The 27,694-nt window shown below is 31.8% G+C and overlaps 1 protein-coding gene across 1 annotated transcript in view; it reads right to left on the bottom strand.

Moving 5' to 3' along the window:
- Nucleotides 1–23,864, bottom strand: part of tilB (touch insensitive larva B) — a 37,152-nt gene extending 13,288 nt beyond the window's left edge. The window contains exons 1-12 of the mRNA XM_035361677.2: nt 23,742–23,864; nt 17,762–17,855; nt 16,270–16,343; nt 16,076–16,153; nt 12,151–12,247; nt 10,485–10,560; nt 7,152–7,202; nt 4,557–4,613; nt 3,600–3,691; nt 2,572–2,658; nt 1,655–1,735; nt 356–421 (exon numbers count right to left, since the gene is read on the bottom strand). Coding sequence (XP_035217568.1) covers nt 356–421; nt 1,655–1,735; nt 2,572–2,658; nt 3,600–3,691; nt 4,557–4,613; nt 7,152–7,202; nt 10,485–10,560; nt 12,151–12,247; nt 16,076–16,153; nt 16,270–16,343; nt 17,762–17,855; nt 23,742–23,757 — 869 coding nt within the window. The 5' untranslated portion in view covers nt 23,758–23,864. The remainder of the gene's footprint in view (nt 1–355; nt 422–1,654; nt 1,736–2,571; nt 2,659–3,599; nt 3,692–4,556; nt 4,614–7,151; nt 7,203–10,484; nt 10,561–12,150; nt 12,248–16,075; nt 16,154–16,269; nt 16,344–17,761; nt 17,856–23,741) is intronic.
- Nucleotides 23,865–27,694: the final 3,830 nt, after the last annotated feature.

The following is a 27,694-nucleotide window of genomic DNA, read 5'->3' as shown; positions in this document are numbered from 1 at the left end:
GTCCTTCGTTACTTAAGAAACATTAAAATGTTTTTGTAACCGGATAGCTGACTTGAATGTAGCGTTACATTTTGTAAAATAAGACTATAAAATTCTTTTTACTAAATGCATTACATTAACTATAAATTATAGCACAAACAAACGCAGTTTAAACCTAAAATCATTAGAAGTTAGAAGTGCCAGTAATAAATAATATATTTATTTTACAACAACTATATCGATGTGTATAGCAATGATACCTTTCATTATATGGAGCAAAAACTATAAGAAATGATAAAAAGGATTTCATATAAATCAAAGTATTCAATACTGAATGAAGATTAGAATGCAGTACTTTTTCTTTCTTGTACATTACCTGTAAACTGCCAAATCTAATTTGTAGCAATTGTTTTCTTCATCATCAATAAATTCAAAGTCTAGTCTGAAAATGAAAGGTATGAGATAAACATTTAAATACACAAATAAATACTTTTAATTTTAATGAATTTGAAGTATTTACTATTACTATAAGAGCTAGTTTTGGAATTCATTAGAATTTTAGAATTTGTTTCTTATTAAAAGACCTCCAACTCTCTTGCGTGGAAATCGTTACAAATTTTCATCTTCCATTCAGAATTAAAAGAGATGAAAATACGTATTCATTTTATTTTTACTCCAAAAATTTCTGTGTGATTTTAGTCGGATGTCAACTATCTTAAAGAAAGTTAGTAATTGACAATTTTTACTCATTTAGGAACCCAAGAGATAATTAAATAGTGCAACAGTTTGGATATCTTTTAAGGTAAAGCTATGTAATCCATTCTCTTCTGTAAGTCTGTATTCGTTATAATTGCTTTGCGTTGTTTTTTGTTACTGAAATATGTAAAACTATTTGAAGAATATTCATTTTGGGAGGAAATCCCCTGTCTGTGCTACAGCAGTAAATTTACTGGGACAAATCGTACCTCTTTTCAGAAAGAATTTATCCTAAAACGTTTATTTAAAACAAAGCAACATTTAAAATCTTTTCACATCTTTAACTTCACTGAGCGAGTCAAAGCATGGATGCCCTGAAGAGCAGTGCAAATCAAACATTTCTATTTGCACTGGATCCGTGGTTCCGAATCGTGGTGAGGACAGTTGATTTTTATGTTTCCTGCTCTGAAAAGCACAGCAGTCTCTACATTCTTTACATCTCTGCATTCTTTACTAACTCATGCTCCATATCAAGCAAGATTCTCAATTGTTGGATACATTTTAGCTAAGAAACTCTCTGTTATTTATGTCAAAAGGTCAGACTAACAAAGTTATAAAATTTCTCATTAAAGGACACAAATCTTAGTACAAAAATCAAGAATTGATGTCTTCCATCGATAATCACTGAAGACTTATCAACACTATTTTGCTAAAATACTTTATGACTCTGTATAATTTAAAATTTCGAAAAATATAAAGTTTAAAATATGGAATATTTCTCGAATTTTTAAACTGGAATAATGTAAAATTATGTTAACGTTACAAAATCTTCTACAACGATCTAACATAAGCATTTCTTTAAAAATAAGTTTTAAGAAACTCTGTATGGACATAAATTAAAATAAACCCCGTAGAGAAAGTTAAAATGAGTTCAAAGAAGTGATGATCATTGAAGAAGTTATATATCATATTAACTTACTTGGGTTCGTTTACGTTCAAAACTCTTCCGTCCTCTGTAATTAGTTTTCGAGGTGGCTTAGGTTTCTTTGTTCCTTTGTAGCTAAAATGAGGCAATTCATTAAACATTTTTGAAAATAACATTGTTACACACTTCCCTTCCAAGTTATTATAAATGCTATGAAAATACTGGATTAAATAACTTTGTCCATTTGTCCATGAATGTTCACCCATTTAAGTAGACTCATCAATAATACTAAAGATGCTGGAAAAAGATAGTCACAGGCTTTATTTTATTCAATATTGATCACAGACATGTGTTTGCAATTGTAGGTTTCCTTAAAACAAGATAGAGAAGTTCATGAAAGCTATTTCCATATTACTAATGGAAGGCCTTGTAAAAATAAAGTTTAATTTATGATATATTACATATAATTAAAAACGTCCTGTTAATAAAATATTCATGGAAATTTGACGAGTCAAAAAGTGTTCGTATGTGGAGAAAATTCATGAAAATATTCAAGCATGAATTCATCGATATAGGTAATCGTTTAGCAGCTACCAATGACATAAATAGGTGCTATTCAACATTTCAAAGAACAAATTTAGAAACAGTTTGCAAAACAAAGTTACTGTTCTAGCGATTAGTTATTCTGTCTTCTGTGAAACTGCATTAGTTATAATAATTGTATTTTAACCACTAAAATATTTTTAAGTATATCTCAGTAGATTTTTAACGTGAAATGGAGGAATTTTAATATAAATGTTTTAAATATTCAATATATATTTCTTAACAATTCAAAAGAGGTTTTCTTAAAGAGGATAGCTTAATTCAATGAGTTAGCAAGACATTTTGTTTATTAACAATATTTATATGTTGGACTACATTCATTGACAAATTCCCGCTCATTAACGATAAGCTGTACAGAATTAACGTACCTGTCACTTTTCTTTGAAAGCTTCTGCATGTGTTTGAAGATTTCTATTCTAGACTGAGGAGTGTGTTTTGTTTGTTGCTTCCAGAAACTGAAAGAAAAGAAACAATAACATTTATTGAATTTTCCCAAACCACTTCTGATGGTATTCGGTGTATAAATTTGAATACAAGGCTCGAAGAATGTATTTGACTTTCAGTAAAATTTAATACTGAATCAATTTATTTTGAAACAAATTATAAATCCCAACAAAAACAGATTTTATAAAGACCTTTAGCTTTTAACTTGAACCATATGAATTACTCATACCATGTGGCTAGCAGAGATGCTTGGTGAAGCAATGGTGAACTAAAATGGTATATAAGTTTTTATAATAATTAATATTTAGTTAAAACAACGATACTGCTAACTACCTGCTTTTTAGATAATTTAACTGACTAACTATATGCAATCTAATAAATAATGGATCACCTTTTTTGAAGACTTTGCACTCATGATATAGTTGGATTCTCAATGTAAAACGGATTAAGAAAATATTTAGACCTCTGAAAAACTATGATAGCTGGAAGATGTATTGCTTGAGCATTTCCTTGAGTAATATATTTAACATGCATGGAATTTAGATCAAATCTTAATTTTTCAATTTAAATAAAAGTTTAGATTTTTATTAGAAAACAATTTATGTAAATAATAATAGTTATATTGTGGAAACAAGAGTACCTGAAGTTTGTAGGGAAAAATAAATTGCAATTCAAAGACACCTATTGTAATAGATTTCAAAAGAGAGAAAATTAAAATTACGTGTCTTTATGAAAAAAGAATTCCTTACAGAATGTCTCAAACTGTGAACAAAATGAAAGATGGTTTCGAACGAAATAAAAATGATTCGAAAAGAGAGAGAAAAAAATCCTGAAGGAACAGAAGAATTCTTCAGACGCAAAAATCTCGCACATATTTTTCTCTCCTTTATTTAGAAAATGAGAGGTTTAATCTTATCCTTTGTGTAGGTAAAACAAGTAAATCAATAATTACTTGTCCTCCTTGTTTGCATCATCTGATTCTTTTGTGTCGTAAACAAGGTCCCCATCTTCGAAATCATTCAAAACAGTTTCATTTTGTCCAACCTGCAAGAAAATGTTCATTAAAATCTGAAAGTGGAGATTAAAGTTTTATCTGCAAAATATATCATTTTTAGGGAATAGAAAAATAGATTACTTCTTTTCTGAATTTAGTTACAGTTACCTCTTCATAAATCTAATCTCTGGAATGCAATTGAATAATCAACGAGTGATTACTTTAAATTTAAATATATATACATTCGCTACCTTAAGAAATTATAAAGAAGTCAGAAGGGCTTGCTAACGCCCAATTTATTATAAGATAAATTTTTAAGCTCTTTGTTTTGATATAATTATACATATTTCCTAGTAATTATTACTATTCCTAGCAAGCCTACGGAATTCATCGTGGAAAGGAGCGCAAGATTGTGCATTCGTCGGCAAGAGCCTTGAGCACCATGTAGGTAATAGTATAACTTTGCTCAGTTTCGTCCCCAGTTTTGATGCAGTGTACTCGAGGACGATGGATTTGATGTTCTCCCATCCTTCCTCCCTTAACACCAACATCTCGAAGAGACTTTCGGCTCGCCGCATATTTAGAGTGGCCCAATGCCGCACAGTCACCACACATTTACAAACAACCTCCAGGAATTCGAACCCGGGCTGTTCGGTACAGCAATCAGCATCGCTTACCACTATCCTGACTGGGCGGCGGCGGCTACTGCTATAGAAGATAAAATTCATATGGAAGCGCTGCGGTAGTCTTAGAGGAAGTTTTCTGTAACAATATGATATTTTTAACTGCAAAAAGATATGAGAAATTATTTTTAGCTGCAACAAATTATGAAATTATAAGGAAAAAAATGTTAGTAAGTAGGCAAAACAAAATTCACAGCGGAATAAATAATCTACAAACAGTTACAAAACTTACTTTCAGTAGATACCGTTTTTGTTGCTCTAGAACTTCTCCTCTTACTTTGCTATATTTCTAGAAATAAAAGGAACTTGTATTAAAAGCAAGTATGGTAATCTGAAGAAATTAGATCTGATGGAAGTATTACGCTACTTTCTAAAAAATTATTATTGCGAATGATTAATGTTATATAAATAAAAATACATAAAATGTTGGTCTTAAGGACTTTTTTTAGAGAAGTTAATTATCTCTCTGACTGTCATAAGCCGTAAGAACAGCAGAATGAATAAGGCAGTTAAACGCTCCCAATTTGTTTCTCAGAAAATGAGTCAGTTGCATAGTGGTTCTGTGATTTTCATCATGCGAGAAGTGCATAACTGTCAGTTTTTCTTAGGAACTTCTCCACAAAAGTATCCCTTCTAACCAAATAGCTCTGAAGAACTTTATCGTAATCACTTAGTCACCTAATCAACTCTGGCTATCTTTTATGAAATAAATGAGGAAAGTTCAGATATATTGACAAATTCACGAAGGTTATAATTGAGAATGTGAGAAAAAAGTTTATCAAACTTCACTTTTTAATTCAATAAGTATTTCTCATATCATGAATTCATGACATTGATGAAAATTTTCTCATTTATCAGCTCATCATCTAAGAATTGCCTTACACCAAACCCTTCAAAATCAAGCATTATTTGGGAAACATTGGCATTCTTCAAACCATTTTTCATAAAGGCTCGAATATTGTTAGGTGTAACTATTTATTGTTCAAGTTTTAGCGACTGCCGCAGGATTTTAGGTAACTTAATTGCTTTCAACAATATTTTAACGTAAAATAAGATCTCAGAAGCTCCAATCTGCACTTTAAAAATATGAATCCTCTTCTGACTGACAAGAGGCAGTATACCAATAGCATAAACGCAAACAATCTTCCCCTAAAGCTGCAAGAAAACCTAGTATTTTTAAGAATTTGGTTAGATAAATCTGTAGCATTGATTGCTTGTGTAGCCAACCTTCGGTTTGGCGTGTTACGTAAGCCAGAAGGCTGATGCCTATTTTAAAAAAGAATTCGAATATCCCCTAATTAAGTTTTTAATCATTCCTATTTTAAAACCGGGAGGGGAAATTTTCATAGTTTTATAAGCAATACAGTTTTAGATGTTAGAATTTCACTAAAATTGAGTATAATAATATAATAATACAGTGAAATTATGAGAATCATCCTTTAAAATAAAATGCCTAGAAAAATTCATCCAAACTTTCAAACAGATAAAAAAACTATAAATGACACGACAAATTTCGTTGCTAATAATTTTAAATGCCAGTCAACTCTTAAACTCTCTTGTTTTGAAATAAATCAAAATAGGAAAATAAGGATAATAAAATGGCACGAATATTAGATGCAAAATCTATTAAAATATAACAATTATAAGATCTTAGACGGCTTCTAGAATAAACTTAATTTCTTTGAAAATGAGTTTTATGGCGAGAGAAGAAATGAGATTAATAAATAGCCAAAATTAGAGAAATCTATGTAGAAGGGGGAAAACAGTGTGACGAATAATAACCTCATGTTCTTCAAATTATGCTTCGAATGAAAGTGACGAGATGCTCGTCGAAGAATGAAAACTTGCCCTTCCTAAAATTATATTAATGCCTATTTAAAGAATCTAGAAAAATAGCCCAATAATATTTTTCATCGTACTTATTTTTAAATTACTGTGAAGAGTTTGCTTTATAAACTGTGAAAATTGCAAAACTTTACAATCGATGCATTTTTGAAAAATGGAATTTAAAAATAATGCATGAAAAATGGTCAAAAGAATACAGGGCTTTCCGAAAAATTGTCAAAAAAGAATCAATAAATTATGCTAAAAATTCGATATAAGCTTCACTTAAAAGATTTTGTTTTGTCGCTTTCCTACAGTGCAAGCAGTAAAATTCTGAGAATTTTAGTTTGCAGCTAAGAGAGCAACTATGCGCAATAAGTCGTTACAGCATTAGATAAAGAAAATCTTAATTTAATCCTGAAAAAATCGTTTCATTGTGCGCACACCTTCTCCATTCACACAGCGTGTGTATGAAATTTTGCACTTCAGGTCTTTACATTTTATGTTAAGTGACGAACTCATATACGCACATTTCTTCATTTTATAATACTAGAAATCAGGGATGCTTCTGGTTCTAAATAGCAATATACGATGTTCTCGATTAGAAATTTGTTATTCTGATTAGAGATACCTGGTATATAGTTTGCATCAATAGCATCTATTACGTTGAACCGGTGAGAAGAGACGAGGATCCCTGAGAGTTCTGCATTGAGCATCCGCTTTTGCAAATCGACCTTGGTGATAAGCAGAAAGATAAGCTAGCTAGGCGTTCAACATGCTAATGAACATCAAATGCATAAGTTCTCTTTCTAAAGAATGTGCTTCAGTCAGCCATATCAATAGTAGCAATTTTCATAAATTACTTTTGCTCTGAAATTTTTATCATCACTTTTAATTCATTTAACCAATAAAATATTAAATAAAATTTCCTGAATTTTATAAATATTAAATAAATGTCATCTATTAGTCTTTATCTGCAATAAAAATAATTAACAATTATTACCTGCATAGCCAAGATTCTTTCTGATTTTTTAATCTTCTCACCATCTAATCTCTGTAAGTACAATTTGCATTAAATATTTCTATATAACAAACCATAAACATTTTTCATAATGGAGGAGGATACATTCATATTTTTCATACTAATTTAAAAAATGGAAACGGGGATTTATCGTAATAAAATCTATATTCAGCCATTTGTGTATCATAAATTATTTATTCCTTACATGCTGTTTAAATATATAAAAGAAATGATTACGAGAGAAAAATGCCTCAGCGAAACTAATCAGAACGTAGACCTTTTGGCTAATATTAGTTCTTCAAATTAATCTATGGTGATTAATTTCGTGGAATAAAGATAGCAAAAATGTGTAATACATTACACCTACGCAATTATATACTGTACTATATTTCCATAGCTACATTATTCAGAAATAAGGAAAGTTATTTTCCTCAAATTTTTCAATTTTATTTCGTCCCTTTACTGCAGCGCAGCTTCCAATATACCTATTCTGTTACACCAGCTTAGTTTTCATAAAGAATGGGATATCTCACCTCTGCACGCATTGTTTCCGACGATAATATGAAAATTTAAACTCAGTTTGGATTTAATCTAAAACACTAGTCTAACCACCTTAGACTGAGGGAAGAAATGTCCTCATTCTTTACTTTTCAATCCCAGAATCCTGCATGACTAAAATTAGATAGATGCAACTAAAAAATTTATTCTCACTTCAGCTTGAAATAAAACATCAGAAAATATACCATTAGAAAATTTTAATATTTAGGACTGAACAGACAACAATAATTCCGATTATTTGCAAGTCAAAACTTAAAAGTCTAGCAACCTGGCTCCGCTAATGCGCAGTTTCTAATGTAACTTCAAACAAAGATACAAAGATAAACTCTCTGATTAAGACAACCAATAACAGAAAAATTTTAGGATCGTAGGATGAAATAAGGTTGCCAGCTTTCTCTCAAATTCAGATTCTCACTCTTTACTTAAAACCCATATCATATACATTTTCTATTGGAGTAGACCAAACAAGAGAAATGCGAGACATTCAACACAAGAATTGTGCAAAATAAAATTTGCAAATGATATTTTGCACAAATAGAGTCTACAAAGATTTCACTTTAAAATTATTAATTTTTAATTATAATTACATTTTATTTATATTTTCATTGAAATCATTATAAGGTATATGATACAGATCGATAACTGCCAAAAAATTTTCGGTTTTAATCGTTATTACGTACATTTATCATATTTAACTCACCGAGCCAGTGTCCAAAGAACGAAGTTAAAAATGTATTCGATGAAAAATTAATAGCAGTGCAGATTAAACGCCCGAGTATTCACAAAAATAGTAGCTAATTAAAAATATAAAATAAAAAAACTAGCTATATATTATTACATAAATAACTTAAAGTTTCTGTTTTAGAAATTATAGCGTGTAGTAGTTTCAGCATTATTGGTTGGTCAATGACAATATTTTTAAGAATGGGAAAAATTTATTTGATACATGCTGTTTCTATGACTTATTATAATTTTAGAGATATTTCCGTTTTTGATAGTTTAAAAACTTTGAGGTAACTTTTAATATAAAGCAAATTTTAATTGATATTAGTCTTTAAATTAGTATACACTGGTGTGCAAAAATTAAGGACGAAGTCGAAATATGAGCATATCAGCTGAACGAAGAGGCAGAGCGGACAGAAAGACCAATCAGGAGATTAAGTAAGGTGATGTACGGTAGCACATGCGCAGATATGCAGGTAGACGTAATGGGGGAGTGTCTGAGTAGTATAAAGCATGTTGTCGGTGTAAGATCAGTATTTCTGGCAAAGAGATTGCACGCCGTATAGCAGTTAAAATCACACCGAGTTGCTACCTCAGCGAGAAATGGTGAATAATCAATCTGTTAGACGACATCTGGATGCTTTTACCCGAGGTCGAATCATTGGGAAGTTGGATTAAGGCCGCAGTGTGACAAGTGTGGCTGCAGAGTTCGGAATTGCTCACAGCATCGTTTCACGACTTTGGAGACAATTTCAAACTACAGGAACAGCTATCCGGGGGTTTAGTAGTGGTCGTCCACGAGGAACTACACCCGCAGATGACCGGTATATTGCCTTAGGCCAGAAGAAACAGGCGGCAGACAGCGGGAGAAATCGCTAGACACACGACACAGGCGACTGGACGACCGATAGCGCGTTTTACCGTGGCCAGAAGAATGCACGGTGGTGGTCTGTTTGCACGACAGTGTGTACCTCTAACGCCTGCCCATCGAAGAAGGCGTTCTCTGTGGTGCCGGGAACACCGGAATTGGAGAGACAATGAATGGGGACGAGTACTCTTTACAGATGAGAGCAGATTCAATCTGAGTAGCGATTCTCATCGCATACTCATCTGGAGAGAGCGGGGAAGCCGCAATCATCCCTCGAACATCATTGAAAGGGACAGGTATGGAGGTGGCGGTGTTCTCGTTTGGGGAGGCATCATGCTTGGTAGTCGTACAGACCTTCACATCTTCGACGCAGGTTCAGTCAACGGGATCCGTTATTGTAACGAGATTCTTCTTCCATATGTGCGTCTTTTTAGAGGCGCTATGGGTCCGCAGTTCCTTTTCATGGACGACAATGCACCATGTCATCGCACAGTAGCTGCCGAACAGCTCTTAGAGAGTTAGGATATTGAACGTATGGATTGGCCGGCACGATCTCCTGATCTCAATCCCATCGAGCATGTATGGGATTTTCTAGGCAGACGCTTGGCAGCTCGTACATTACCACCAGTAACGATTCCGGAACTTCGATTGGCGCTGCAAGACGAATGGGCAGCAATGCCTCAACAACTCATTACACCCTCATTCTCAGCATGGGCAGACGCTGTGAAACCTGCCTAGCAGTCAGGGGAGATCATATCCCCTATTAAAGACCGGATGTTTCTTGCTGGACACCCATCACAGGGATGTTTCGCCCTTTAGTCGCATTGCGCTCCATGCTACTTTTTCAATAAAGCTTCTTTTTATCCCTCTGATTTCTCTTTTAGTAAGTGTTGCTTACATTACTCATGTCCTTACGTATTGGGGATCTTACGGTATTAAATGTGTTGATTTGGAAAGCTTTTGTACAAAGTTATATTGAAAAAAAACCGTCTCGTCCTTAATTTTTGCACACCAGTGTAAATTAGTTTGGAATCATCACTTGAGCATACATACGTTTCGCAGTTATGTCTATAGTATACTGAGTTTTCTCAACATTTCGGTTAAACTCGATTTTAGCTAAGCTTGAATTTTATTGCATTAAAATTCCAAAAATCATGTTTACATACCACTAATTGCGGTAATGTGGCTATAACATATTCACGGTAGCCTTCAAATTCCGTACAAGGATTTCCTGTTAAGTATCTGAAAGTAGAATTCTATTATTAAAAAAATGAAAGCTGTTATTTTATTATAATATGACATAATCAATTTAGCACAAACAAGACAAACTTGGGAATGCAAGGACAGATTCTCATATGTGTTGATATTAACTCATCTTAGATGGCATAGGACAAAATTCAAATTTTTTGGCAGAGGTAATGCTATTAAGAATTTATCAATAAAGATTATTTTGCGATATCTTTTTACCTAGAACAAAAATATTCCTTCCCAGTTGTAATCAATCGGCAAGTCAACTCTGACAGCTAAAAACCCATCTGTTTAACATTAATCGATATTTGTATGGAATTAGGGTTATTTCTCTTTTGCATTTAACAGGTTTCGTATCACTGTTCTGTGTTCAAGTCCTTCCTCTTTCTGAGCAGAGATTACTGAATGAACCTTTCATTTGTCTCATTCGTGAAAGTCTGTGATGCTATGTTAAACTTATTTCAGTTGCCACCTACATATTGATCACTATTAAAGGAAAAAAAAAGGTCGCTTTTTTGCGACATAAATTATTTCCCTTCAGTAACTTAACGAACACTCTATGCCTGTTAATTTACGAAAGATTATTTTATTTATTATTTGTTAACAAAGCTGAGGTACATTACTTTGGATAGTAATGCTTAATTTATGAAAACAGCTATGAATGGCTCACAGAATTTACTCTCAGGAAAAAAAAGTGATTATTTATTATTAGTCCAAAGGAGCATTAGCCCAGAAGTTCTATTAGTCTCAAAACGGTATTTTGTGGCGTTTCACTATGAATGGCGAATCACTTTTTAAATTGTTGCCACCAAATATTATTGCCCTGTATTATATTTAAAGAAATTAAATAATGACGAATTTGAATGAGTGTATGTATGTTTCTCGCACTGTGAAAAAAACGACGGTATCTACAACCATCAAATTTTGAATAACGTAATCTCCCCCCCCCCAAGCATGGGGACTTGGAAACCCGAAATTTGAATTGCAAATAGTTTTACTATCTATTTCATACTGTGTAAAACTTTAACGACTGTTTGATTAACAAACTCAACGATTTCAAAGCGAGCAATGGCAACACTGTATGAGAGAGAAAAGAATATATGCAGTGCGCGATCATGTCTGTCAGAAATTCTAAATATAGCTGTTTTTAAATATTTTGTGATATTTCTGTTGAATTGAACTTCGTGTGGTTTAAGTACGGAGAACATGATATTTAGTGAAGTGAAGGTAACACACAAAGCGTTAAAAAAGTCCCTTTGAATGTAATAAAATCTGAAAAATTTCGGATTTTCTAAGTTTTGTTTTCGAAATGTGATTAAAAATATGGTGATTTATTTCCTGATTTGATAGCCGTAATTTGTAAATTATGCCTTTCTACATGTAGCAAAATTTTCTCTTTTTTTTTTTTATCAAAATACGCATAATAATATTAAATCAGTATCTGATGGAATATTAAGGATCCAGTTTTTAAATGTGTCGTACTTCAGTATTATTAGAACATTTGCTTGAATCTCGCAAGTTTAATTTTTAATCTAACTGCATTCACTTCAGAAACTGTAGAAAAGTTTTCAAAAATGTACTTACAGTTCTTCCAGATTGTAATTACCCTGCAGACTTTCGATGGACGTCAGTTCTCCAATGAAATTGACCGTGAAATCTAGTTTCTTCAACGATTCACATCCTGAAACGTAAACTCAAGTTTTTTATAATATTGTAAGAAATCTGGAAGCTAAAATAAATTGTTATATGATTTGGTATAGAGAAAATTATTTTTTTGTGTAATTTCTTATCAGAATATTCTAGAGTTTAAATGCTTCTATTTAATCTGAAGGTAACATGTATAATGGTGCAATGACTGACTGACATTGAAATAGCTGGATTATTGAGTGAATTTGTATGCTGCTGAGCACATTATCTTATTATTTTACCTGTACCATAAGTTCTACTTTTCTAACTCTTGCTGGGATATAAGCTAATGTTAGCGACTTTGGCATCGACGATGATCATTGTGCTTTTTCCTCGCCTATCTCTGAAAATTACTTTTAGATCGGCATTAGTCTTTTGCTATCCGAGTTGCTAGTTAAATTACACTGAGCCAACATGTATAGGATTTGCATTTACGAGTCTCCAAAGTTATATGAGTTCAATTTTAACTTTTTAATTTTAATTTTTTTAATTTTAATTTTTTAATTATTTCATGCTAGTTAAATCTCGCAAGCTGCTGAGATTATTCTATCAACACAGATCGTGCGTTTATTAAGTTCAAATTTTAAAAAGAAGGGTTTGCTTAAAAATTTCTTGAGTTTGTAGTTTTATTATGGGGTGTAAGTCATCTAATAGTCTCACTAGGGAACCAAATAAGTTAAATAAGTGAATGGATCCGTAAACTTTTATTATTGGGAAAGGAGAGTTTAGGAATCGATTTTTTTTTCTCCGTTTACTTCAAAGGCACACGAAGCATTCAAAACTTTATCTTTCTCCTATACTTAAGATCCTCGAATTATAAAAATTAGTTGGAAAAAATAAATCACTTTAACTACATGTATAAACAAAGTTAATAATTATATTCAGTCCATCTGTATAGATTTTATCTCAAAATTAACAGCTAGCTTGTAGTGTCCAGCTGCTTTACCCTCTAGCTGGATACAGGAGTAACAGGAAACTACACAGAAGAAAAGGTTCAAACCCTTTATTAACTCTTTAAAATTTACACTGCGTCAACTTGACGCTAACAAACTTCGCCTCCACTTGGGTGGTAACTGAAGAGCAGATAATTTAAAAATCAAAAGTTGAAATGTTTAACAAGTGCTAAACTAATCTACAGGGCTCAGCGAAATACCGACCTTCGACCTCCTCTATAACTAGTGGCAGCATATAAATGCATTTTAGCCACTTAAACCAGCAATCAGTAAATTGTACCCTATGGCAGTTACGGCTGTGCGAGCCCAACTCTCTCACTTCCCTTCTAAAACCTCAGTATTTAAACTTTTCTCCTCAAGGTAGAATTTGCATTCTCATCACGCGCGCTACCCAATTTAACCATTCGGCACTGACACTTAGGGAATTGAAGGCTTATAGAAAGTCTGAAATAAAATTTAAATTATTAGTAAAACTAAATATAAATCCCTACAAGCTTAATAACTTATTCAAGTGAATGTTTCTTTTTTTCTATTTTGCAATACTGTCAAGTTATTAGCTATATAAATTTCATGTAAAATGCTAGGTACGTCCAATCACTGGTCAGCAGACAAGATCGCCGAATACTGCTAATTTGACCTGCGTCCAAATCCTGGCGAAAAGGTTGGTTGCAAGGTGTCTTCGAGATTTTCCCTATGTGCAACATGGGTATGAGCCAGTTTATCTTTAAAAATGTCTTCTCAAAAGGCTGCAAGGTGTCTTCGAGATTTTCCCTATGAGAGTGAACTCTCATGAGAACATGAGTATGAGTCAGTTTATCTTTAAAAATGTCTTCTCAAAAGGCATCTCTTCCTTTAGGCAAACAGTCTTTATGTCTTCCCAAAAGGCATCTCTTCCTTTAGGTAAACAGCCTTTTCCGTTATTAAAATTGGACAATCGGAAGTGATTATTTACTTGAAGCTCATAAGAGCTTTTGATGAAAAACTATACCAAAATATAAGCCAAAACTTTTCAATTTTAATATTTAAGACTTTTATGTTAATAAGATCAAGATATTAAATTTTGGATAAAATTGATAAACTGCAAGTGATGCTTTAAGTAAAGCTCCGAACACTTTCCTAAAAAATACATTATAAGATAATCAAAAAGTTCTCAGATTTGATATTTAAAATAGGTTTGCGACTGAGAATAACTCATTACATTTATAAGCATTAAATGTAGTCTTAGAATTATGTTAAATGCAACTAGAATAAGCTCATTATGACAACAAGCTCTCTTTATGAAGCAATTAAACGCTTCAAGCTTTAACCCATGCGTTTAATTGCTAAACAAGTTTTATGGAAGGGTTTTCGTTTATGTAATTTCTTGTATTTGTTGTCACATTTAAAGTAAAATTTCATCTTTTAAAAACAACTAATTAATTTATTTTTAGATTCAATTTTATAGTCACTACAATTGATTTTAGTTTTAATTATTTCTTTTTCCTGCCACTATGTCGCACGTTTGAATGCTACTGAATTTCGTCTAACCATAGGTCCGTTAATAAAAGTGATGACTGGTTTTTGACTATGCTGCACTATATTCAAAATATGCGGTTGAACAAGCCATAAAAACTACAACAAAAGAGCTACTTTTGCTTTTATTTTGCAAAATTGGAAGACATTTAAATTTAACGGAATAACAGATTTAATAGGTTAGTAAATTAATTAATGGAATCATTTTCCTTTATGTATTCTTAATTATTTGTATTTATTTCGCATTTAAAAATAGTGTTTTAGTAGCACCATCTAAGAAATAACTAACTACTAAAAGCGGTAGATTCTGAACTACATCATTGCCTAAAAATCTGACATAAAAATACTGGTGTTTACAAGAACTCAAACTTCGTGAAAAATATTCATAAAATGTAATAAGAGTGCAAATAAGAAAGAATCTTGCAAATAATTCAGTAATACAGAGCATTTCATAAATTCCCAAGCTTTATGAATTGTAAAATGCCATTTTTACATAAACATTTATTTCTAAACATTCAACTGCCCTCGGAAAAAATAGGAGGAGGAAGATTACCATCTTCTTCTCCTTCAAACTGCACTACAGCCTATTACAGACAAAGCCATCGCAATACGATTCTTCCAACGGATCCGATTAGTCGCTACAGTCCGCCAACGATTGATTTTTAATGTCTTGAAATCTGTCTTCACATAGTGTATCCATCTTGTGCGAGGTCTTCCTCTTTTCCTGGTACTCTATAAACTTGCAAAGGTCACCTTTTTAATGAGTTCAAGTTGTCACATCTAAAAATATGTCCAGGCCTCTTGATACGATAAGATTTGATGACTCGGACGTTATTTATATCTTCTACAGATTTCAACAAATTTCTCCGTCTATTATTGTCTCTGAATTTTTCTTTCAAAGATTACAAGTCTTTCTTCATCTGTTTTTGTTTATGGTCAGCATTCACTGCTACAATATGATAGGTGTAATATAAGTTGTATAAAGATTTAGTTTAATCATTAAATCTAGCAATTTTGGGTTACATATCACATTGCTACATTACTATATACTCGTAATAATAACCTCTCTAGAAACAGATAATCTTTCTGGTTTTTCGATTTAGTTAAAAATTTGAAAAAAAAATTGTTTTCAACACTATATTAATTTGTAATTTTATTTAACTTCTGAGTAAATTCTACAAACATTGCATTGTTCTCTGTTTAATGAAAAACGCTTATTAAGTTCAACATGCATTTCGTTACTGTAACCAGGTTTAAACACTTTATTACAAGGAATTGAGATCATTTTTTATTTATTGACTAAAGTAATTGAGTAAAAAGAAGCCAATGAATTCTTTTAAATATTTAAATGTACTCACCTTCAAGGTTTTCTACCCTGGTTATATTATTCAAAGTGAAATTAATGTACTCCAACTTTTTTAAATGACTTAGATTTTCTGAGAAAGAAAATGTAATGCATTATTATAACATTCGTTCTTTTAGACAATTTGGAAGTCTATTTTATTTAAATAGCTACATCAGAAAAAGAGAGAAGAAACAGTTATAAACTTACCAGTCTTTGAAATAAGATTGCTGTGTAAATAAAGTATTTTTAAGTCCTTGCACCACCTATCAATATGCTCAATTCTGCAATAGAAATTCATGAGTAAATACATAAAATATGAAATTAATAAATACAGCAACTATGTCTGAAAAACTGCTATTAAAATTTTGAAAACATGCCCTTAATACTCCCGGTAGCTCATTGTTTTGATTTCGACCCCCAACATTTCTTGAGTGTGTAAAAAATATGTTAATTTATCTAACAGTTAAAATTTGAGTTAAAGTTACCTTCTTATCTCTTCTTAATTTCAAGCTTACAACTTCCGGCCAGAACGTATTTTTAGAATCGCGTTTGAATGCAAATGAGGAGGAATACTTAACTGTGAAGTTCTACTGGAGTTAGAGAGCCAGTGATTCTGACTAGCAGGCGTTCGCCTATTCAATCTATTCTCTTAAGTTATTACTCTTCTATTCTTCTCTTAAGTCTATTCTATTCTTCTTTCTCTCTCTTATAATCTATTCTCTTAAGTTATTACTGCGCTCGGCCGTACTTTAGGCCCTTGATAGCTTCGCCGTTACTTAGCGTTAAGGGGCCAACTCTAGTAGAATCTTGATAGCTTCGGCTATATCTTTTTAGTTAAGTTTTAATTCTTAGTTTCTTGAGTTCAAGCCCGAGTGGAGGCTTTATTGTAAAACTCCAAGGAGTTCTGTTAAATTTTATTGGAATAATAAAGGGGAATTTCACCTTTCGTACGTTTTGTTTTCTGTATCACGAATTCAAGCGATTATTCGCTTGTTATTTCTTAAGATTCCTCAACTTTAGCTATAGATTAAAACACTTAGGAATCTTACAAATGATATGGAATTTGGAGAAATTGTTTGCAATTTAATTGAAGAGAAATAGTCCAACATTTTTTAAGTGAAAGGGAATATGGTGAAAATGTTTGCAATTTAATTCCAATTGGAAATTTCTAGAAATTAAGAGGTTTAGCAAATTTTCTAAAAAAGGTGTTTCTTCAAACGTCGTTGATCGCAAAATGTGATTCTGGTTCATTTAATCGAATTGTGTCTAACACAAAAGCAAATTTTATAAGCATGCTGTAATAAAATATTAAATAGAGATGAAGTATATTTTTGCATTACTTGTTCTGTTACCTTAGTTATTTGTAAATGATGCAACAATTAATTTAAAGTTACGTTATTTATATGATTTACAACATTTCTTAACAACATTATAAAATCATCAAAACAAACTTTAAAATGTTTAGCAATTTTATCTCACTAATGTTGGTAAAAAATGCATGTAATAATTTTAAATTATATTATTAAGTTTAAAAAACATTGGCGTTATTATCAATTTAATAAATTAATTAATATAAGTTTAGAAATCATTCTATTCTAGGCATCCATTTTGGGGCGATTTCTTATATTTCAAACAAAAGAAAGGAGGATAAAAATTCTGCTAAAGTATTACTATGAATGAAAATTTGTTGCACTCTTACTTTATAACATTTCTCTGGTGCAAAGATAATTCTTCTAAACTGAAAATTTCGCACTCATTGTGCTCTGCACACTTACGAATCAAGTCTTCAGTTACTGAAAGCAAAGAAAAAAATAAATTTCAGACGCAAACTCTTACAGTGTTTTATTAGACAATTTTATGCAAGAGATTTGTTTTAGAATTCAAGAAATACGAACTCATTTAATTCAATTAACACACTTCTCATCGAAATTAGGAACAAGTGCAACTAAACAAAATATGAATGTTTTAAAAAATAATTCTTTGGGTGAACTTGCGTGATGGTTAATGATTCCTGATGCAGGTAAACAAACACAAAGGTATTTTCGGAGGGGGGTTGTGGGATTGTTGCAACTATAGTCATACCTAAGAAGCATTGACAAAATATGATTATCTAGACTAGAGGTGGGAAACCTTCTTACCATGAGAGGCCACATTTAAATTAGGAAGTTATAAAGGAGACCGCATAAATTGATATACCTATAAATGCGACTTCTGTGAAATTATTATGGTTTTTATATAGTTCTATTGCATTATACACTGAAGTGACAAAAGTCATGGGATACCTCCTAATATTTTGTCGGTCCTCCTTTTGCCCGGCGAAGTGCAGCAACCCGATGTGGCATGGGCTCAAAAAATCGTTGGAAGTCCCCTGCAGAAATATTGAGCCATGCTGCCTCTATAGACGTCCATAATTGTGAAAGTGTTGACGGTGCAGGGTTTTGGGCACGAACTGACCTCTCGATGATGTCCCATAAATGTTCGATGGGATTCATGTCGGCGATCTAGGTGGCCAGATCATTCGCTGGAATTGTCCAGAATGTTCTTCTAACCAATCACGAACAATTGTGGCCCGGTGACATGGCGCATTGTCATCCATAAAAATCCCATCGTTGTTTGAGTACGTGAAGTCCATGAATGGCTGTAGGTGATCTCCAAGTAGCTGAAGGTATCCATTTCCAGTCAATGATCGGTTCAGTTGCACCAGAGGACCGAGTCCATGCCATGTAAAAACAGCCCAGACCATTATGGAACCACCACCAGCTTGAACAGTGCCTTGTTGACAACTTGGGTCCATGGCTTCGTGGGGTCTGCGCCACACTCGAACCCTATCATCAGCTCTTACCAACTGAAATCGTGACTCATCTGACCAAGCCACGGTTTTCCATTCGTTTAGGGACTAACCGATATTTTCACGAGCTCACGAGAGTCGCTGCAGGCGATGTCGTGCTGTCAGTAAAGGCACTCGAGTCGGTCTTCTGCTGGCATAGCCCAAGGAAGACAAATTTCGCCGCACTGTCCTATCGGACATGTCCCTCGTACGTCCCACATTGATTTCTGCGGTTATTTGACGCAGTGTTGCTTGTCTGTGAACATTGACAACGCTACGCAGACGTCACTGGTCTCGGTCGTTAAGTGCAGGTGGTCGGCCACTACGCTGTCCATGGTGGGATGTTATGCCTGAAATTAGATACTCTCGGACTCTTGACACTGTGGATCTCGGAATGTTGAATTCCCTAACGATATCCGAAATGGAATGACCCATGCGTCTAGCTCCAGCTACCATTCCGCGTTCAAAGTCTGTTAATTCTCCTCGTGCGGCCATAATCACGTCAAAGCCTCTTCACATGAATAACTTGAACACAAATGAAAGCCCTGCCAAAGCACTTCGTATTTATACATTTCTACGCGATACTATTACCATCTTTATATTTGCATATTGCTATCCCATGACTTTTGTCACGTCGGTGTATACAAATAATGCAAAAAAATGAAGTCCTTTATTAAAATAAAAATTTACAATATAAAATGCTTTTGTATTCACATAAGGCTAATAATTTATAACATTAATCTTTAATAATTCTTTAATAAACAGCTACATATATTTAAATATTGTTTCAAATAAAAATAATAAAGTAAAAGTATTTTTGGATAAATTTATTACATTATAAGGAAAACAATACAAAAGTAATAATATTAAGTTATAAAAAATGACCTAGCATAAGTAGGTAAAACAATATTAAATTCCGATGGAAAATTTAATTTAGTGGGATATTTGCATTTATTTCTTGTCTGAAAGTAATTGAGTGTTTGGTTCAAGTTTCGTAATGAGCAGATTTAACCTTAGTAAATCCTCTAAATAAGAATCTGTAATTTGCGTTCTTAACTGGTTTTAATTTTTGTCATGAGACTTTTGTGGTGACTCACAGCAGTAAGTACTTCCAAAGCAGGAAAGTAAACGGCTTGCATGCTGTTGTAGGCATGGATATTCAGCAGTATTTTTTCAGATATCTATGGGATTCTTTCTAGAGTCAAAAAAAGATTTGAAGATACTATTTTGCCGCAACTCAAATAATTCCCTTGTACTTCCGTAGAAGCTTTGGATATATCTACTAAATGTGCTTCAAATGCCATTTCCATACCAGAAGTGTGCTCGTCAAAATCTGAAAATAAATATATTCTTCTATTAAAACATCCAAGACGCCTACATATTCATCAAATGTTTTATTTTGACATTTTTGCTAGCTCCGGGAAGTGTTCTGCAGATATATCTGAGCAAGAAAGCAATGTTTTGAAAAATGTTAATTTTTTTCGAAACGTTTGGATCTTTTGCCGCATTTCATATATATGCTTCGTTTTACCTTTCAGTCAAATATTTAAATTGTTTTGTGTTGTCATAATATCAGACAAAAATGCAGTGTTTCTGCAAAATGCTTCATCTGATAGATTACATAGTCTTCCCTATTCTTGATAAAAGTTTTAAATTTGTAGTTGTAAAGTTAAAACATTTATCAAAACCTGTCCTGTTGATAACCAGCGAACCTTGCAGTAGTACGGTACATCACCGCTGTGCGTTTCCTCGTCTAAATTTAGCATCTGCCGAAATTTACAATGACACATTGCATTTACACGAATATAGTTGACAATCGAAATAGTTCTATCCAGTGTCTTGCAAAATGGTTATTTTTGGACAAAGATTTTGCTTTTGCAAAATGCTTAGGTTATTTAATTTTATTAATTTTCAAATTGTCGTAATCTATATAATTAAATTTTAATTAATATAAGAGCTAAAGGCCGCACAAAAAACTCACGGAGGCCGCAAGTTCCCCACCTCTGATCTAGATCATAAAAGGTATAGATATTCTTTTCTATTCCTACTGAAGGTCATATTCTGATTCGAAAACAGAGAATATTGTCCGCGTTTAAATTAAAGAGTCAGATCTACGCCTATTTATAACACTTGTGGTATTATATAGAGTATATAAGTAACTTTTGAAAAGATCTTCATGAAGCAAGTTAATAGCATTAAAGAAGTTACAGAGCTATCAAGATATACTAGTACAGTTAAAAAATACTGTAATACTAGTATAAAAAGGTACTTTCATACGCTCACAATTGAAGAGCACTGAAATCGCTTACCGTTAGCTATACTTCCGTCTTACTTACTGTCGTACTTGGGTTAAAATATCTACACTGCTACTCTTTCTTCTGGCTTCATTTTCATGCAAGTTTCAGAATATTTTAAATTAAAAAAATATCGAAAGGTTTCTCATTTATGAAAAAGCACTGTATTTGTAATGTATTGTATTTGAGTATCTTATGTTATGAACCAGTTACTCGTATTATAATTTCGGTCTTTACTATAATTTCTCCTTTCCGTGATCCTCATCGGAATGTAAATTAGTTGTTTGAGTGTTTAAGCTAAGGTTTTTGAATCTTGAGAGAAATCTTTCTGGCATTGCGCCTACGTAGATAATTTCTGATAGCTTCAGATGTTGAAATAATTCGTCTCGGCATTTCTCGCGCCGCTGATACTTTGAGTCTGACACGCTGGTAAATTATTGAGCCAGCTTTTAAGTTAGTAATTAATTGTATAGTTTTAGACTAAGGCTCAACATTCAAATAAGTGGCTGCTCTTATTTTAGTATGTATTTCCATAAACTGTTTTTATCGTAGCACAAAGTCTGGCTTTTATGTTGAAGTTCAGCTTGAACAGCAATGCTGTGTTTATAACCTTTCTAAGACTTTGTTGTTCTGCCTCAGGTATAGCGATAACTCGCTTCATGTCTGTTAAGGTTATATGACTAAAGCAGCATTACCAGATCAAAGGTTTTAAATTTTAGTTAATATAATTCGCAGAAATTTGGTTCTTAATATCAATTCTGACATTTCTACTTGCATATCCAGCTGTAATATTAGACTTCTAAGACATTTGAACTAAAACTGCTCACATTGTATTTTAAACACTCCATTTTGATGCAATTCTTTGTTACAATTATCTTTCTATGTAAATGATATTATATAAATGATATTTCCTTTAGTTATACTATTGTAAAATATTTAATAATTTTTCAGAAGGAAAAGGTTCCTTAAGGACTTTATTCTTTGAAATATATAATTAAATTGTAAGGAGTTTTCGCATTGATCCTTTGCGTCGTCCTGTAATGTAAGTGGTCACCACATTCAATTAACAATAAAAATCCGTGATTCGAATCCCGGAGCAGGTACAATTGGTTTTTACTAAATGGCTGAACACGTTAATCACTTATATTACGAAACCACTTACTCGGTAAAGTGCAATAATTCTTTACAGGTGTTTTCTATGCTTTGCTTTGCTTTCGTTATTATTTTATATGAAACTGTAAATAACAACTTACTGCTTCGAAATAATGCATTAAATTTTTAATGCGGGGCTAATTAAAGAAATTTTCAAATAAAGTTTCATTTTTTGAACAAAGTCACTTTCCGAACTTAAAAATTTCAAAATTTTTAATTACAGCTATTTATATTTTACGCTTAATTAAAGAATTTTTAATTCTTGAAATATGAAGATGTGCGATTTCTATACTTTTCAACATTTAGTTACAAAATTGTTTCGGCTTAGAAATTTTTTAAGAAGGATATTTATCATCATCTTAGTTTCTGATGAAATTTACAATAAGTAAAATGCATTATTATTTCTTTTTCATCAAATTTTCTAAAGAATTTCTCCTGCGTCAAAGGATTTGAAAAACAGATATCGCTTGACTAAGGAGGAAACTAAAACAGGAGCTCATTATATACAATAGAGGCATATTGAAAAAATATTTTCCATAATTTTTCAGTTTGAAATGTATATACATGTGCAGGAAAATTTTATACATCTGGTTTCTCTAATATTTTAATACATACATATATACAGTTAAATCCCGATTAAACGGGTTATTTTGTGGGGTCTGATAACCGAATAAATCTCGATTAACAGAAACAACATCCAAGGTTAACTCAAAATCATGAGTAATTCGACAACAGTTATAATAACAGAAAAAATAAATAATCTACACTGTAATTTACAGAAAAATATCATTAACAATTTACTTTATTTTTCAGCAGTTTATGGAGAATAAATATATTTGGTCATGTAATTAAATCAGCATTCAAAAGCAGAACACACTTCAAAATAGAAAAATAAAAATGTTTTTGTTTACATATTACTTTTGTGTTTCAATAGAAATCAATGGAAAACAAAAGATTAATAGTTCCGTATTTCATTAATTTTTTACTATTTAGAAATTTATTTTTTACATATTTTTTTAACATTTATATCCTGATTATATATACAATTACATTACGTACTGTTGCAGAAAGATTTCTTATCATTCCACAATAAGCAAACATATCTTTTCAAGACAAGGCTCGGTTAATACTCACCCGGATAATTCGTATCCGGTTAATCGGAAGTTGATTGTATATATTAATATACAGGAATTAAAGAATAAAAAAATATTAGTAAATGAATTTTCCGAAGAGTTTATGAAATGCATTAGTTTAGGTATTAGAAATAATTAAGCTTTATGATTTTATGTCAGTATGAGTTTCTTTAAAAATTTAAAATAACAACTATTTAGCTTATATTCTAATAATTTCACTAAAAATAACAAAAACACTTTCTACAAAAGAATCTAATTAAAATATTAACTTACTTCTCGCCATTTTCATGTGAAGAAAAGATAGCTTCTAATACGAAAGACAACGAAAGAACTGCTTCGTTGCTAAGGACGCCATATTTTTTGATTGGGTTGCTAGCTTTCGCGTGCTGGTGTTTCTTGTTGAAAGATAAAGAATTGTGATTATTCTACATTAATTGAGCACTAATTTCTTAAAAAAGTAAGTTAAAAATGTATACAAGTTCATACAAAATATCTATCGCGGTTCATATATGCTCAATTATATAATAAGACTAGTTAAATATAAAGTGAATATGTTTTCGTCGCTTGTTTCGTATACTTGTATTACACACACACAAAATATTCCCATGAACTTTTCTTTTTCATTTTACCTGTAACCAAAATCATAACATAGAAATTTAAGAATGTGAAAATTCACCCCAGCTTCATATTTTGTTTAACTGAATTTGAAAACAATGCAATTATTTTCTCAATAAAATATTTGTAATTTTCAATTTATTTAATCATTCACCTTTATTTAAATCTTTCAGTTTTACACAATAATTTTTCACATCAACAAATTAAATGGACATCTTGAAATGCTCTAGTAATAAAATGAACTTTAGTAATGCCCTAGAAGTTTTGACATCTTGGCATCATACACGTAAACTTTGTCATCATGCGAGCTATGTTTTTGTTTAAAGATAATTCAGAAATATAATTCACTACAGTGAAACCAAATCATGAACGCCTGAGTTTAGCAAATCTTTCACAAACGAATTATCTGAACAAAATAGCCTTGGATAGCCAAAGGTGTCTCAAGTTCGAACACTTAAGTAGTCAACATAAGATTTTCAAAGTTGTTTTGAAGTAACATATGATACATAATTAACACTCAGAGACTCTGGAAACGCCATTTTAATATTTACCATTCCTTACATTTCATTCACAAATTCTTCAAAGAGTAATCTTTCTGATCGTTTTCCTCTTATATAGCCACTCTCCTTCATATAGTTAGAAAAAAAATTAAACTACGCGTTCGTCTATTTTATCTGTTTTATGTTGTGTTTATCTTTTTTGTCTTATATTTGATAATTTCTGTTGGTTTTGAGTTTGTCTTCAAAGTACTGTTGTCAAATTAAATAAACAATTATTTGTTGCCCAGGAGCAAACTAATCTGTTTTACATTAACTGCTGTGGGAAAACATTTCGAACATTTCGGTTGATGAAAGATGCCTTTGAGAACGAATTAAATTCGTAAACGGAGGTTTCATTGTATTACGATACTGATATCTATAGACAACAATGAAACCGGTACATGAAAGCAGTTTTCTCTGACAGCAGATTTTTTTATGAACATTCTTTTGCCACTGAGAAATATGAAAGTATTAAGAAGCTACTGGCTCATAGTACTATTTTTTTGATAAGCATACAAATATTATAGTTTAAAATAGGCATTAAAATACTTCATATGATTGGCAAAGAGTCTTACATTTCAGACTTCCTAGTTTATTTCCTTTTTACTTTTTACTGAGAAAATTGTTTTGATTATTTTTAGACTAAGTTTTTTATGCAAAGTGGATAAATAACTATTTTATTAGAGGCTATTGTATTGGTTGCACATTAATAAACGAACTTAATTATGAATAAATAATATTTAAGTAAATAGTAACAGTGAAGGAATAAATAATAGGGAATATTGTAATAAAAAATAACCGCAGAAATGCGTGAATTTATGTATATAAATAAAGACATGAGAACCACTAAAATGTATTTAAAAGTGAATAATAATATGGAAAGATAGTTGAAAGGAAATTAAAAATGTCAAATTGCTTTCTACATGATAGTTGGGTTCCTGGATGTGTAATCCATAATCGATGACGTGCTCAAAAGCCTTCTAGAGGTAGAGGCATACAGATAATTTGTCTGCTTATAAAATATGTATCAGTCATCATGAATATAAAATTATATGCCATTTTGACGATATTAAGAAGATATATCTTGAATAATCACGTAAAAACTGAAAAGACACATACCCCATTATCGTTATTTATTACCAGTGTTTAACAGTTTTATTCACTCGGCTGCTTAGTCGAACTGAGGAATCGTACATTTATACCCAATTATAGTTTGTTAGTAGAACCAAAAAAATCAAACACCGAAGTTTAGAAAACATGGAAATAAATCTGGCATCGCTTGGAGAAGTATAGTCAAATTTGTGGAATTTTAGACGATGTGTTGCTTCTGTAATATATGGGATCAGGATATAGACACAAAGAGCTTTAATGCCATTTTGTGCTAAACAAAACTGCGACATTTGGTAATCAAAAGTTAAATGTGATTATGCTTCAGAAGGTTATCTTCTTTATGATGTTTTAGTGGTAATTTATCTGAGGGTCTTTGCTTATTTTCAAATGCATTTTGAAATACTTTTGCAAATAAAATCGCTGACTTACTCATTACTCGCTATTTACTGTCTGACATTCTTTAAAACAGAAATTTTTAGTAAGTAATAAAGAATTTATTGATTTTACTGCAGATTTTCAGGCGTTATGTAGCAGATGCAGAGTCCCTTAAGCTACTGTTTGCTTAAATTCAGAAGAAAATTAACTTAATTGAGTAGGCAGTTATAAAATGGTAACGAACCTTAAGCTAAGGCTTTGGAAAAACAAAGAAAAAACATTTCAACTTTGTCTCGAAATTTTCGTTATGTAATATTATTATATTACATCATATAAACTCTCATAGAACCTCATGCATAAACTCTCGCACAAATCTTAAAGAAATTAATTTCTATCCCTTATTTCTAAAGAAACTTGCGTACCAGTGATATTAATAAAAACAAACTCCCATATTTTAGAGTTTATTCTGTTCTTCAGTCTGATAATGAAAGTACATCCTAATGAAAGTATGTTTAGATTTGGTTTTATTAAATCACAGTTTCGTAATAATATTGGGGAGCAATATTAAGAAAGGTTCTTAGTAAGTACAGATTGATTGAGCTTCTTATTTGGTTTATTTATTTTTATGGGTATTTGATGTTTATTTAAAGAGGAATTTCCAATTTTTGTTTGGATATTTAAATATCAACCAAGAAAATTAAGAAAAGTTAATTAAACTTTCTCTTTTTGGATTTTTAACTCATAAAAATGCATTGCCTTTCAGTTCTCAAAGCAAACTATGTGTCAGATTTTCTGGCACAAAGTACATGAGTTCAGAATATTTGTCACAGGGCATGAGAATTCTTTTACACTGCTTTATATTGCAATCAGGTTGATTTACACCATTTAGATACGATTTGTTACGTAATAGCAGCTGGAATAAGATCTAGTGTCATAAGGATAAAGAATTTTAACAAATTATTCAAATTTCGTACAAATTCAGCAGGATATAATATCACAGCTATCAGATAAACTCCAATGAAGTACATGAAGTACTTCACTACAGAAAAACATATTAAGTTTTTTTTTTCACTTTTTTCATTTGTTTATACCGAATTAATTTTACACAAATTATACTCTTTCAAATAATTAGTCTTAAAAACTCCTAAGATGAATGTACAAGACTGTAAGTTGAAAACAAATTAGAAGCACAAATCCGATGAAACTCTAGAGCTAGTTGCGATAGAATTCACCAAGAATAACGGTATTTGCTGGGTTAAGAAGTTTAAGAAAGCTATAAGAGTTCAGTTTACTAACCGATTAGTTATCCTAATAAAACAACCCGTAAGTTAGAGAACCATATAAGTTCTCGTGTCGGTACCTTGAATACGATCCAGTTTTCTTTACACGTTCTCCATGAAGGCCTTCCGTCTGTTAGGTAGAGAACCATAATGTGTTATGCCCTTATCAAATAATCCAAATTCTTCAAAAGAATGCATGTAGAGAATTCGGAAAGTAGGGAGCGGGATGTTTGATCTCCTTGCAGTTTATTAGATCACTCAATAAAGGGTGTGTTAAAATATTTTGGGTATTATGTTGCCTTCCATC

Source organism: Stegodyphus dumicola, chromosome 1 (assembly GCF_044657685.1).
Source record: "Stegodyphus dumicola isolate Sdum_Otavi_A_Nest chromosome 1, ASM4465768v1".
Lineage (NCBI taxonomy): Eukaryota > Metazoa > Arthropoda > Arachnida > Araneae > Eresidae > Stegodyphus > Stegodyphus dumicola.
The sequence above is the reverse complement of the archived record's forward strand: the minus strand, read 5'-3'. Positions and strand labels throughout refer to the sequence as shown.